The 12681-nt window shown below is 42.4% G+C and overlaps 1 protein-coding gene across 4 annotated transcripts in view; it reads left to right on the top strand.

Annotated features, from left to right (window-relative positions):
* The first annotated feature begins 351 nt into the window (after positions 1-351).
* hipk2 (homeodomain interacting protein kinase 2) overlaps positions 352-12681 on the top strand; it is an 89997-nt gene continuing 77667 nt past the window's right edge. For all 4 annotated transcript variants that reach the window (XM_077516585.1, XM_077516584.1, XM_077516583.1 and 1 more), the window contains exon 1: positions 352-722. In XM_077516585.1, the coding sequence (XP_077372711.1) occupies positions 704-722 (19 nt within the window). In that variant the 5' untranslated portion in view covers positions 352-703. The remainder of the gene's footprint in view (positions 723-12681) is intronic.

The raw sequence follows: 12681 nt of genomic DNA, 5'->3' as shown, positions 1-12681 counted from the left end.
AATCAATCAATCAATCAATCAATCAATCAATCAATCAATCAATCAATCAATCTATCTATCTATCTATCTATCTATCTATCTATCTATCTATCTATCTATCTATCTATCTATCTATCTATCTATCTATCTATCTATCTATCCTAATGTTGTAACTTAAGAAACACTTAATTTTTAATTGGTTTTGTCATTATTTTATTCCTAATAAGAAACACTGAATTTTTAATCGGTTCTGTCATTATCTTATTCTTAAATCCATTATGTTTTCATGACGATTGCTTTTCCTGACGTCGCCCCCTCCCCTCTCTCACCCTCCATCGACTTGCTCGACAATCGACTTGCTGCCTCGCTCGCACACCAAACTCGCTGCGCTCAGTCAGACCTCTGCAACTTTTGCAGACTCCTGACTCCACAGACATGTCGCACAATAGCTGAAAGTCAACCTGTCATCGTGGCTCGTCCTGGGAGCCTGCAGAGAGCAAGCCACGCAGGTGGGCTCATCTGGATCGCGGTCGGAACCGCCGCCTGAAAGACGCCCCGGACCGGATGGGAATTAGGAGCCTTTTCGTCACTAATGAACCGGGCCAGTAATGCAGGAGACCGACGCGGTACTCTCATCTCTCCTTCAAGATGGCAGATTTTTATTGAGTTTTGAGCGGACGTCTCTATTTATTGTTTGCCATGAATAACAGAAACCCTTGCACCGATGGCCCCTGTATACGAAGGTAAGTCCCGCTGTCCCCATTGAAACCGAGCGGGGGGGGATGCTTTGCACCCTCACGTCTGTCTTGTCTTTTTGTCACATCATTCAACACGCAGTGTGTTTACTTTTGCATTTATTTTAAACACTCGGCATGCTCTCGGTACTTGGTGCTCTGCTTTGTCACATCTGAAAGACGATCTGCTCTGTACGTCGTACCATTCTGCATGCTTTTACATAGAAGAGTCATTCTGCAAAATAAACACCTGCAAAAGATCCAATCTGTGCTCCTCGAATGAATTAGAAAAGGCACGCGGAACGATTGCTGACATCCCAGTCCCCCCGTCTTTATTGTATTTCATATATCTGTTCAATTGAACCCGAAAAGCATGCACATATGGTCTTGCTGTCTGCATTGATTCCACTGTTAAAAAAACAAAAACAAAAAAATAAATTCAATTCGCTACGTCTGCAGCGATGTGCCCGTGACTAATTCAATTGGATGCCGCCCCATAAGGCTTATCCGCTTGCTGTCACTTGATTGCAATTTTAAAATACGGTCACACTGTGACGAGTGTACTGTAATTCACGTACAGTAAACTCGACAGTCGCGCATGCAATCGTGCTCAAATGTGTTTTAGAATCTAGACCAATGCAATTTGAAAACGTAGTCATGCTTCACTCACTATAGCAGCTAGTAGCCTGCATACTGTAGATGTCAATGAGGCTCTCTCACCCCATATAGTGTTTTTTTTTTGTTTTTTTTTGAACGAATTACAGCACGCTTGCGTTCCCACCGGAGCCTTATGCAAATGAGAATGCGTCACAAAGCAAATAATGACCCCTGATGTCTCTAATATGTGTTTAGCTTCATGTTCAATATTTTCCCATAGTTACTCCATAGTCCCTCTGCTGGCATCAAAGGGGATCTCTTTGTTTTTATGACCATTCAAAAGGAGTGCAAGTTGAAAAGTAGCAGGGATTTTCCTGAAACTGAATTGTTAAGCAGCGCCAACTGTTTCCCTTATTGAAAGATTGAGGTGATGAGGCTTTGAGGCTGTTCTGACATAAAAAGGAAAGTTGAATGTGAGATGTCCGCGCAAAAGGTAATTAGTGTAAATTACATTCCCGGCTTTTCCCCTGCCTCTGAGGGGGGAGAAAAAGACACCAGGGGAATTAATTACCTTGCCTGTTCCCCCTCAAAGTTGGAGAAGGTTGTTATACTATGTGCAGCTGTCATGGAAATGACCAGTCTCCTTTGGAAACAGAATTTTTGGGGGCCTTAAAATGAAGTATGCGTCCATAATGTTGAGTACTTTCCCTTGGCTGCAGGTTGGCAACAGCCTCGGCCCTCGGGCACCTATTAGCCTAAACCTGTACGATGAACTATTTGCTCTCATTTGTCGTTAAGAGCAAACAACAATTTTCAAGGGAGATTTACACAGAGACGTATTGTTAGTTGAAAGGATTATGCAAAAACTACACAACAGGTACATGGAACTTTGAAGGAGGTGCAAAACATGATAAATATGCTCCAACTACTGGTTCAGAGACGGGCAGGATTTGCAAAAGTGCTTATTACATCTGCAAAGAGTAAAAGTGACTGGTTCTTTTAGGTTCACTGAAGACTAAATTGTTCAGAGACATCATAAATTTGAGAGAGAGAGGTTGTTGTTATGTGTACTGTGATTGACTGGCGACCAGTCCGAACTCCAGGGTGTATCTCACGTCTCGCCAAACTCAGCTTGGGATAGACACCAGCTCACCCGCTATATTACGAGGACGATGAACAACGGATGATGGGATTTGAGGAACCATTCTCCCCAGCGCAGAGTCCTAAACCTAGTCTTTTTTTTTTTTTTTTTTACAGGGGAAGCCGACCCAAAATGTTTCCAAGTTCACAATATGTCGTATGTGCTCCCACTTGTCTAAATACGGAATTGTGATTAATATTGCGCTTGTGGAATATGAATTAAACGGCAAATTCCATCAATTTTCGCAATTCTTGCTGTCGACTGAAAATAATGTTCATCAGTTGCTCAGGGCTCAGGTAAAACCAATTACGGCTCAGCTTCAGAAAATAGGTGAATTTTTGCCATTGGCTTCCCCTTCAGAACTGAACCATTCCATAAAATGTACAGTCAATTCATTTTACCCAATCTTTTGTCACTTGTAAACACACAGGAAAAAAACTGCAAAAATGTGACAGTCACTTATAGACTAACCTTTTTTTTTTCTTTTAGAGGAATTAGTTTGTCTTTCTGTTGTTTCAATGTTATTTGAACCATTCCTCTCACCCCAAAACAAATGGTACAATCCTTTCAGTTGTGTCACCCCCCCATGGGCCCACTAACACAGCGGCAAGCGAACACACACAAAGATGACGCTTCACATTTTTATCTCTTTTGTTAGAGTTTATTTCTGTTTGCCATTTGAGTTACAATTGAATCATTCCTCGCCAATCGAGCTTAGAAAAATGGCCATCAATTCATTTTACGTCATCTTCTGTGAATCAGGAATCAGGCCTGCTAACACACAGATGAACAAACACAAATGGATGTTTTTCTTGCTGGTATTAACCGTTCAATTTTGTCATTTTAGTTATTTTTGTCCATGTTCTTGTTGCTTTACCCTAACCCAAGTGCATTTGCCGTTGGTCCAAACAGAGGGTGTTTTTGGGTTTCAAGTGCACGCATATGCAAAATTGTGTATAATGCTGTCACCTGTTTGCTCAGGAGACATCTGCTCATACTGTAGCTCAAGCACTATTCCGTTGAGGATTCATTCGTTCATGACCAGACAGATGGGAAAATTGTGACTCGGACCCTGCTGAGGACGAAGGTGGTACCTGGCACCGCAGTGTCAGGAGCGGATTGATGTTTGATTAATCCACCCACACAGCCACAGATGTGACTTTTTTACCTTGTGCGATCTATACAAAAGGGAATGTTGGTGCGGGGAATGTACCCTGCCCTGACTTGGAAGGAAGTTTCTCCTCCTAGGACAGAGCGACTTTCCCAGAAATGACTCCCAACTCCATCTCCCTCCTTCCTCCGCTCACCCTTGTTTGGAGCTGCTTGATTGATCTCTTCCTCACAGGCCGCGACCCAGGATTACAGTCCAAGGTTGTGCCTTTTTAAACCTTGATTAGAATTGCAGGAAGAGCTCTATGGGGTTTCGCCGTCCAAACCTTGTGGTGGTGGATTCCCAATCTTTCAGGGTGGTGTATTGAGACAAGCTAAAATGTTGACAAGAGATGAGGTGACGTAAAGATCTTGCATGGAAGAGCAGTCACTTCTCTGCGGGCTAGGATGACAAAACGTCCTCTTTTGCCCGGACATGTCCACTTTTTACATCTTGTCCTGGCATACGAGAGATTTTTATAACTTTCTTAAGATTCGTTGCACGACAAATAGGAGGCGGAGTGCACTGTGATTACCGCGACTGGTAGAGTGAGTTGATCGTGCAGGCTGTAGGATTAAAAAAGGCGGGTTTTGTTTGTCTGTGTTATTATTGGTATATATATTTATGTATTAATATTATTATTTATTTTTTTTTAAAGGAAAAAGTAGTTCAGCCTTTTATGTACCTCACTTCGCGAGTGTTCAAATAAGGTAAGAATGTTAGCTCACAGGTTGTGCTCTACGCTCCTAAACCGGATACGTGGTCGCAATGTGAGTTCAAGCCCCGCCCCCTCCATTAAAAACAAACAAACAAAAAAAATGTTTGTAGTACTATGTGTTTTCACTGCTTTGTTTTGTATTTCCACTCTTCTGGGAAGATTGTGTGGGACCTCTTTTATGCAGGTTCATGTTGATCCCAAAACTGCTTGATTAGATTGCTCATATTCTTCTACACCAAACACATCTAACCAAGTACAGAGGCACAGTCCTGTTAGGGGCCTTCCTCAAACTGTTTCTGGACACATGTTCCATAACTTTTGTTCATCATTTCAGATGCTACTTTGGTTGTTTGATGAGGGTGGCCTGCTCAGAAATGGCTCTGAAAATGGATAAACCGGGAGAAGGGAAAGAAATCAAATCCCCCGATCCTTGTGCTACTGATTTGCTAAACGTACGTACAAAAAACTGCTACTGCTGTCTCAAAGCAATTCCGAGGTGGGCTGTGATGATTTTGGAAACGGGAAGGGTTGGAGAAAACAGAAGACGGTGCCACAGGAGGACCAATCTTGAATTTGCGCAGCGGTTATTTCAAAAGGGTCTACTTATCATTTTTTACCGTCAGTACCTCACCCTATTAATCGTCTAACTCAACATTGGCTTGAATTATGTAAGACTTTTTTTTTTTCGGTTTCTCATGCTCTCTGTAGTCACTTGAGTCTCCTGTTTTAGTGCTCCTGACACATTTTGCAGACCCCTGGAAAACTCTGAAAGCATGGCTGTCTCTACCACATCAGTTGCTGACAGTTCATTTAGATCAAAGTGGAGGAGTGAGTGTTTTGAAGGGCCCTTTTCTCCTTTAGCACTGTTGTTGATGCACGGTGTCAGTTTGGAACAGCTGCTTCTGGCTTTGAGGAGAATAATGGTCCCCAGTAAGTCGGAGTGGTATATTGGGCATCATACCAGTTGATGTACCTACAGGGCTTATTAATGCATACCACTGCAAGAATATATTCGGTTTAGTACAGTAGTAGTAGTTCATCTTCACAATCTAATGATATTGTTGCTTTCATTTAATAATTGTAGCTGTAGTCTAGTCTGCTGTTTACAAAAAGTGAGCTGAAGAAATCGAGTACGTCACTACATTAAAGGGGCTGTCTGCCGGTTTCACTCAGGAAAATGCACTTTTTAAATACAGGATTTAAACAAACAACCAACTTCTCAATTTATACATATGGGCTTTTCATAACGTGTGGGGGTGATTTTGTCCTAAACCCCCACACCCCCAGCCTGTATTTTGCCATTTTGTGTTTGTTTTGTAAACAACGGGCCGTTTCTGTGGAAAGACAGTGTTTACACCCCTCCAGCCAATCGCAGAGCGGGGGGGTGGCATGTCGCACACGGGGCCGGGCGAACGTGTCGGCTGCGTGACGTCACTCCCGCGGCAATTTGAAAACACGCATGGATTATTTTTATTTTTTCCACTCACTCACTCACAGCATCTTACATGTGTGAATGAGTGAGTGAAAAAAATAATAATCCGTGCGTGCAGCTGACACGTTCGCCCGGCCCCGTTTGCGACATGCCACCCCCCCGCTCTGCGATTGGCTGGAGGGTTGTAAATACTGTCTTTCCACAGAAACGTCCCGCTGTTTACAAAACAAACACAAAATGGCAAAATACAAGCTGGGGGTGTGGGGGTTTCGGACAAAATCACCCCCACACGTTATGAAAAGCTCATATCTATAAATTGAGAAGTACTTTGTTTGTTTAAATCCTGTATTTAAAAAGTGCATTTTCCTGAATGAAACTGGCAGACAGCCCCTTTAAACTGTGCAAGCGTACCTAATGATGTGGCCGATGAGTCTACAGTATATTCATGAGTAGATTTGCACAGAACAATACTCTGTGTACACAATAGTAACTGAAAACACATTTGTTTTTTGCCCGCTGGGAAAAAGAAGATTATCTATGATTGCTTGCTTTTGCTTGCGTATACTTTGTTTTGAAATGGATTCGTAGCATTTAGGAAACTATTTTCTCCTTATGCCAACCCGCTAAAATTGTACCCCTTTGTAGTTCAGGCATCAGCACGGTAAGAGGGGAAATATCTGATGAATGTTGTTCTTTGTCGCTAAATGTGATACCGCCAGTAAGTGCTCAATGGTGTAATTAGGTACGATAGAGAGAGGTTCTGTACCGTCTGACACATCCTGTGCTTTGATGTGAGCCGCGGTTCAAACAAAGAGTTACATGTTACCACGTGAAAGTGAGCGAACAAGACCTTTTGTTGGGTCTATTAAGCAATTATTACACAGTGTTTCAGAGAGCAGCTATGTCAAACTCAATCGCACAGGAGGCCAAAACCCAGAGCACACTTCAGGTCGTGGCCCGAACAGGATACAAATTTATTGAACCGACTAAAACTAAATCATTTTGAACATGAATGTGAAGTGTTGGTGTTTTTTTAGTGAGGCGACTCCTATGTGATGTTTTATTCGTTTTCAACACAGAGAACAGCTGCTCTCACAGATAAATGCGACCAAAGATACAGAGCGTTTACTGCATGTACGTGGAGCTATGGAATGATCACAGGTACCTTTCGAGTAAGGCAGCTCTACGTAATGTGATTTGAAGTTTATGTGTCAATAGTGCGTAACATTATGCCATTAAAAAGACATTGTAAAGTGGTAGACAATTGGAGGAGAAGGCGTTTCTCAGCTTCTTTGCTGTTATAATTGTCATGTTTAACTGTGTTGTCATACATCTTTAATAATGTGTCATTTTGTACGGATATTTTTTGTAATTGTGAACAGTTCAATTATTGCTAGTTTTAGTGGTGTGAATATGGCACCCTGTGTCACTATGTTAGTGCAATTAATGACACTTTGGTGTCTTGGGGGCATGAGCCGATATTAGTTTCTGATGATATCTTAACCGTGAGCAAAAAATATTAAAATGAGCATGACCCTTTTTGGGGGAAATATTTGGCAAGTAAAAACAGCATTTTTTTTTGGTAAAGAATATTTAGTACACTATGATTGGCTGGGAACCAAACCAGGGTGTACCCTGCCTACTGCCCGTAGCCAGCTGAGATAGGCTCCAGCACCCCCCGCGACCCTTGTCAAGGAAATGGATGGATGGATATTTAGTACAGAAGAAATAAGTATCATGTTAAGTATAAATAAATAAATAAATAAATGGATAAGTAAATGTTAACCTTCTTTGGTTTTAATTCTTCTTAGTATGTCACAATGTCCCATCATTAATGTTAGTAAGCTGTTTTTAGAAAAGACTCGTGGGCTACTCAATATGGTCCCTGGGGCTAACTAGCACCTGCTGGCACCCCGTGCTCTCAGTATCTTGTCTTGCTCGCTCCCTCCCCTTCCTCCGTTACATACCAACGAGGGGGAAAAAGAGGCGGGTGATTTAGTGATCTCTGCAAGCAGCCAATCACATTCTGCCTTGCTTAACTCATTCACTCCCAGCCGTTTTCACAGAAGCAATCCTGTTAGCTCCCGGCCGTTTTACTGGATTTTGACTGATTTTGCAAGTCCCACAGAATATTGTGTTCAGTTGCTATAAAGGCATGGAACCTATCAAAAGAAAGATTAAAGTCTCTTCTTTCTTCAGGACAAAAAGTATGTTTCTTTCTGTTTCTGTTTTGCAGCAATTAGCATTAGAAGAGAGCTAAGTTTCATCAATTTTCACAAATCTATTTAAAATTGTCAGTAATTGAGCTTTTTTTCTACATGGCCCTGGTTGATCTCCTTTGCTCTGCTGCCACCTGCTGGCCGTTTGTGTAATAACTACCATTTCTGCAACCGTTCTTTGCAGTTGAGAGGCTGCATCAAAGCCTTATGTATGCTCTACCATAAAAAAACAACAACAAAAAAACGTATGAATACGTCTTTGGGACACTTACAACATTAAAAAAAAAACGTATTTACACGTTATTGGGAGAAAATGAGTTAAAAGTACCATCAGAAAAGCAGTAAGTAAGTAAGTAACCTTCACTTGTATAGCGCCTTTCACAGACAGAAGGTCACAAAGCACTTCACAGAAGGGCTCATTACAGCTAGTTTTAGCAGTTGAGCAAGTGAAACCTTTTTTAAAATATGGTAAACCGTCAAACCAGTAATCAGCCCATGTCTAGTCTCTTGTAGCATTAGGGAACTGATTGCCTGTTTGTTTCAAATGTAAAATAGGTGCTGTCGAGAACAACAAAGACATCATCCTGTATGTTAATGCCCTTTTTTTATGCTGGCTGCCAAGGCCAGTCCCATGTTATGTATCGAATAGTTCCCACAAGCCAGATTTCGTATGCCACAGAGCATCAAGGTAACTTTCTGCGTTGATCTTTTCAAACAGCTTTTGAGGGTGTACTGTATATATATTGAAACATAATTACTCCACATTGCATTCTCAATTTGTCATCTCACATCAGCCGCCAGCCTCTCAATTCTCACACATGCATGATGATGTTTGCCTGCCCCACCCCCTCCACATATCTTTTATCTGTCCCCTCCATCCTGCACTGTTTGTTGATAAGCTGTGAGGCCATTGGCCAGCACACATGGTGCCCATGTGACACTTTAGCAGAAGCCCGATTGCCAGATTGTACAGCACATGTAGTGTGCGTGTGATGTGTGTGCGTGTGCTGGTTTGATAAGATGGTCTGGCTACTGCAGCTTTTCTGCCCTTCTTAATCATGTCCCCCTCCACCCATTAAGTTCCCGCCATCGCCGAACCCTTGAGTTGTCCGCTTGCTTTTTTTCCATCACTAATCCTCTATGCCAAAACCATCAACTTGTATTTCGGTATGCATTGTCCCAATTCATAATCCCTTTGTTTTTATTTGCCTCCCATTTTTCATCATGTGCCATTCTTTGAAAAAGATTTTCTGGCTTCATCAAGCATCGCAACGTTCGGCCGTGTCCACTTGAGCAATGTGTGTCACACTATGCAGCAAGTAAAAAAACTTTTGAACCAGCACCCGAAAATAATTTATCATGATGTGAAGAATAAGGATCTTTTATATATATTATCGATAGAAAGATCAACAGTTTTAGAGCCCACATCATAAGCCAAGCTTGCACTCCTGACTTGAGCTGCCCTTCTCTGAAGGAAGTGGAAGGGAGGGCTGCGGCTTGCGGCCTCGTCACAGATGGCTGCAGGTACAGCGCCATGCTTGGCTAATAACCCAACAACTTCAAAGCTCAGACGAGCATTCAGGCCCATTACTGCCCAAAGCCAGGAGGCCAAGCAGAAAGCAACAGACAGCGCTCGAGTCTTGCAATAGCATCAGCAGGCTCGGAGCGCAACAACAGAAGTTCTTATACAATATTCCTGCTCTTTTTTTTTTTTTTTTTTAACCTTTTGTTGGGATTTGGGCTGCAGCTACATATTATTTAATAATCGATGAATACGTCATTATATTGTCGACGAATCAAAGGAACTGTTTGTTTCCTATGCATTGTTTTACATTGACTGTCCAGAAAATGTTTAAGCATAAATTAATTATGATTCGATTCCTGTTTTGCATAATATACATGTTAGAAATTGGCAACAAAGTTGATAATTGTTTTCCAAAGTTAAAGAAGATTTTTGAAAATGTTTTATGTTGAAAAATCACAAAGGTAATCAGTTTGCCTTCATGAAGTACAATAGAAATCTGAGGACATTAACTGCTAAGAGGCTGAAAATTCCGAGGATTTTGTCAATTTTAAATTAGACATGATCTCTAAGTGACACATTGGCTGTTTAAACCTAAGGTTTCCATGACTCTAAAATAGGTTTTTAAAATGTGAAAAAGTCCAAAGACCTCAAGCCCTCCAAAAATAAGAACAGTTATAACCAGCTAGCCACCACTGCAATATTGAAGTATAAAGAATTTTCATCATTTGCAAGCTAAGTGAATGATGTCTGCACTATGTAAGAAATAGGCGATAAACAATGACTTAATAGTAATTTGTTCGTTTTATTACTTTATTGCAAAAAATCTAAGTTCCCTTTCAGCCTCCTGTTGAGGAAGACGTGCTAATGCTAAATGCTATCTTCGTTGACTGTTCAACAGCGCTAAACCTTTTTTGCTAGGTCCCGACAGCTATTGGATGCTGGCTGTTCCGTTTACCTCGCGCCGGCCACGCAGTGTAACATTGGAAATATGCAGCCAGAAAGTTCAGTTTGCGTTGTCTCACCGGCAACTAGCGACCGCAGTGCATAGTAGATGATTCCTAGATACAAACGCAGTTCAGGTCATTGGATAGATCACGTTTTGTGTGCGTAGATAACACATTTTGTGTACGTAGATCAGGTTTTGTGTATGTAAATCAGGTTTTGTGTATGTAAATCAGGTTTTGTGCACGTAGATCACGTTTTTTGTGTTTACGGGGTTTTGGCATGATTCTGAATCCAAACATCCTGCTCTCGATTAGTTGCAGATGTGAATGAGACACAAACAATTTAATAGTTAAATTCCCTTTTAATTGGTTTATCATCTGAATAACATGAAAGCTGTATGACATACACATGGCAAAAAAAATATGACAACGGAAGACGGGATCTGTGTAATAGCGAGACTAAATGATGTTGGCGAAATCCGCCGGGACTGGGACCCAAAGCTCAAATCGGGACTGTCCCAGGCAAACTGGATGTCTGGTACACTAAATTTACAGTGAGTGAAAAGGCAGCCATACCCATGCTGTACCAAGTCAAGCACATTGACTTTTTAAAAGACTTTACCTGCACGCTCCAGTCAAACATAGCACATTGTCCTGAAAGAGGTCCCGGTGAGGTGACACATTTCAATGTGTGGCCCCAGGTCATTTTGGTGGAAATATTGCCCCATATCAGCACCACATCTGGTGAAACTCACTATCACTAGTGTGTATTTCTAAGAGATGTCCTTGTGGGATCGGATCACCCAAGATGCATGTTAATGGCAGGTCTGAACGGCGCCTTCGAGCCAGTCCTCACTTCAAAGCCGGAGGCCCATCGAGGCCAGCTAGCCGCTCAGCTCGACAGCCTTTTGAACTGACCCCCCCGTTCAACCCCAGAGACAACGAGGCGGCGAGTTGGGGAGTGACACAGGCTGAAAAGTACGCAGAATTAAAAAGACGGCAGTAATGGAGTTGGGTGGAGAGATGAACCCCCTCGACTGGGGCTCATGGGCCACCGGGGCACTGGCAGAGGTCAGCACCGGGGTCGTCGACCCTATCATCTCCCTTCGCCGGTCTCTTTCCTACATCTGGATTCACATCTCATGTGTTTTTTCTGATGGAATACAGCAGCTGCTTGCTCACCCAAAACATGCTTCCACCCTTTCACTGTGAAAGAAGCTCACCCACAAAAAAAGGCCAAAAGTAAACTTGAAACCACCACGAACCTCGCAGGCCAATTCACGTCATGATAGTCATAAAGAATGTTATTGATGACTTTAAATGGCAACATGTGCACCTTGACGTCCCTTTCATCACGCTAATCGTCTTGGAAAATGTCTTTCCTTTCAGCCAGTTTGGAACTGGAAATGTTGGGTCAGATGTCAGACCACATGAGCAGGTCCAAACGTGCACATTTGTATTGAGCTTGTTTCTTTTATATTGCGTAACTGACACAGTGAAAGATATTTACACAAGCACTTTCCATACATGGTGACTGACTTTGGCTGCTGTCTGTTTCTGTGAGGACTCCAGAAAAGATGCAGCAAAAGTATGAATCAGAGTGCTGAGTCGGCAAGCTGTATTTATTGCCTGTGCTGTGGGTCCATGCCATGTTTACGACGCACCGTCAGGTGGATTAAAGGCACATATGCCTGGCTAAATTGTTATGCGAGCATGCGTCTGTGTGTGGTATAATCTGCTAAAAGCTGTTGAAACAGTACTGTACACTACAGCAGGGTGGGCTTTCAGACTTAGCAAAAAGAGAGGGGAGTGGGTTGAAAAGAGAACGATGAGGCAAGATTAAGACATTAAGGGAATTTAATATGCATGCATATGGATGAGTTCCTGCAGTAAGGAGGCAGAGAGTACAAGATGAGACATCGCATGACATAAGTAGTCTAAAATAGTCTATTTTGTAGTCTTAGTGGGACCAAAGAAAGAGTTTCACGCCCTCTGCTGAAATATCACACACTCTTGTCGCCTGGGGAGGCATGTGCAGCATCCCCGCTTTGTATTTGATTGCATCGGGGAGGCGGAGGGGTGCCCCGAGAGACCACATCAGGGACATATAAAGTATACAAGTTCTGGTGTGAGACACATGGCACTTGTGTGGCTCTCTGCTTGTAAATTCTGTTTCCCAGCATCAGCATTTCTCATGATCCAGCATGTGGTAGCTTTTCTCAAAGATGTCCTACTTTCAGGC

The sequence above is a fragment of the Festucalex cinctus genome, chromosome 3, assembly GCF_051991245.1.
Source record: "Festucalex cinctus isolate MCC-2025b chromosome 3, RoL_Fcin_1.0, whole genome shotgun sequence".
Lineage (NCBI taxonomy): Eukaryota > Metazoa > Chordata > Actinopteri > Syngnathiformes > Syngnathidae > Festucalex > Festucalex cinctus.
The sequence above is the reverse complement of the archived record's forward strand: the minus strand, read 5'-3'. Positions and strand labels throughout refer to the sequence as shown.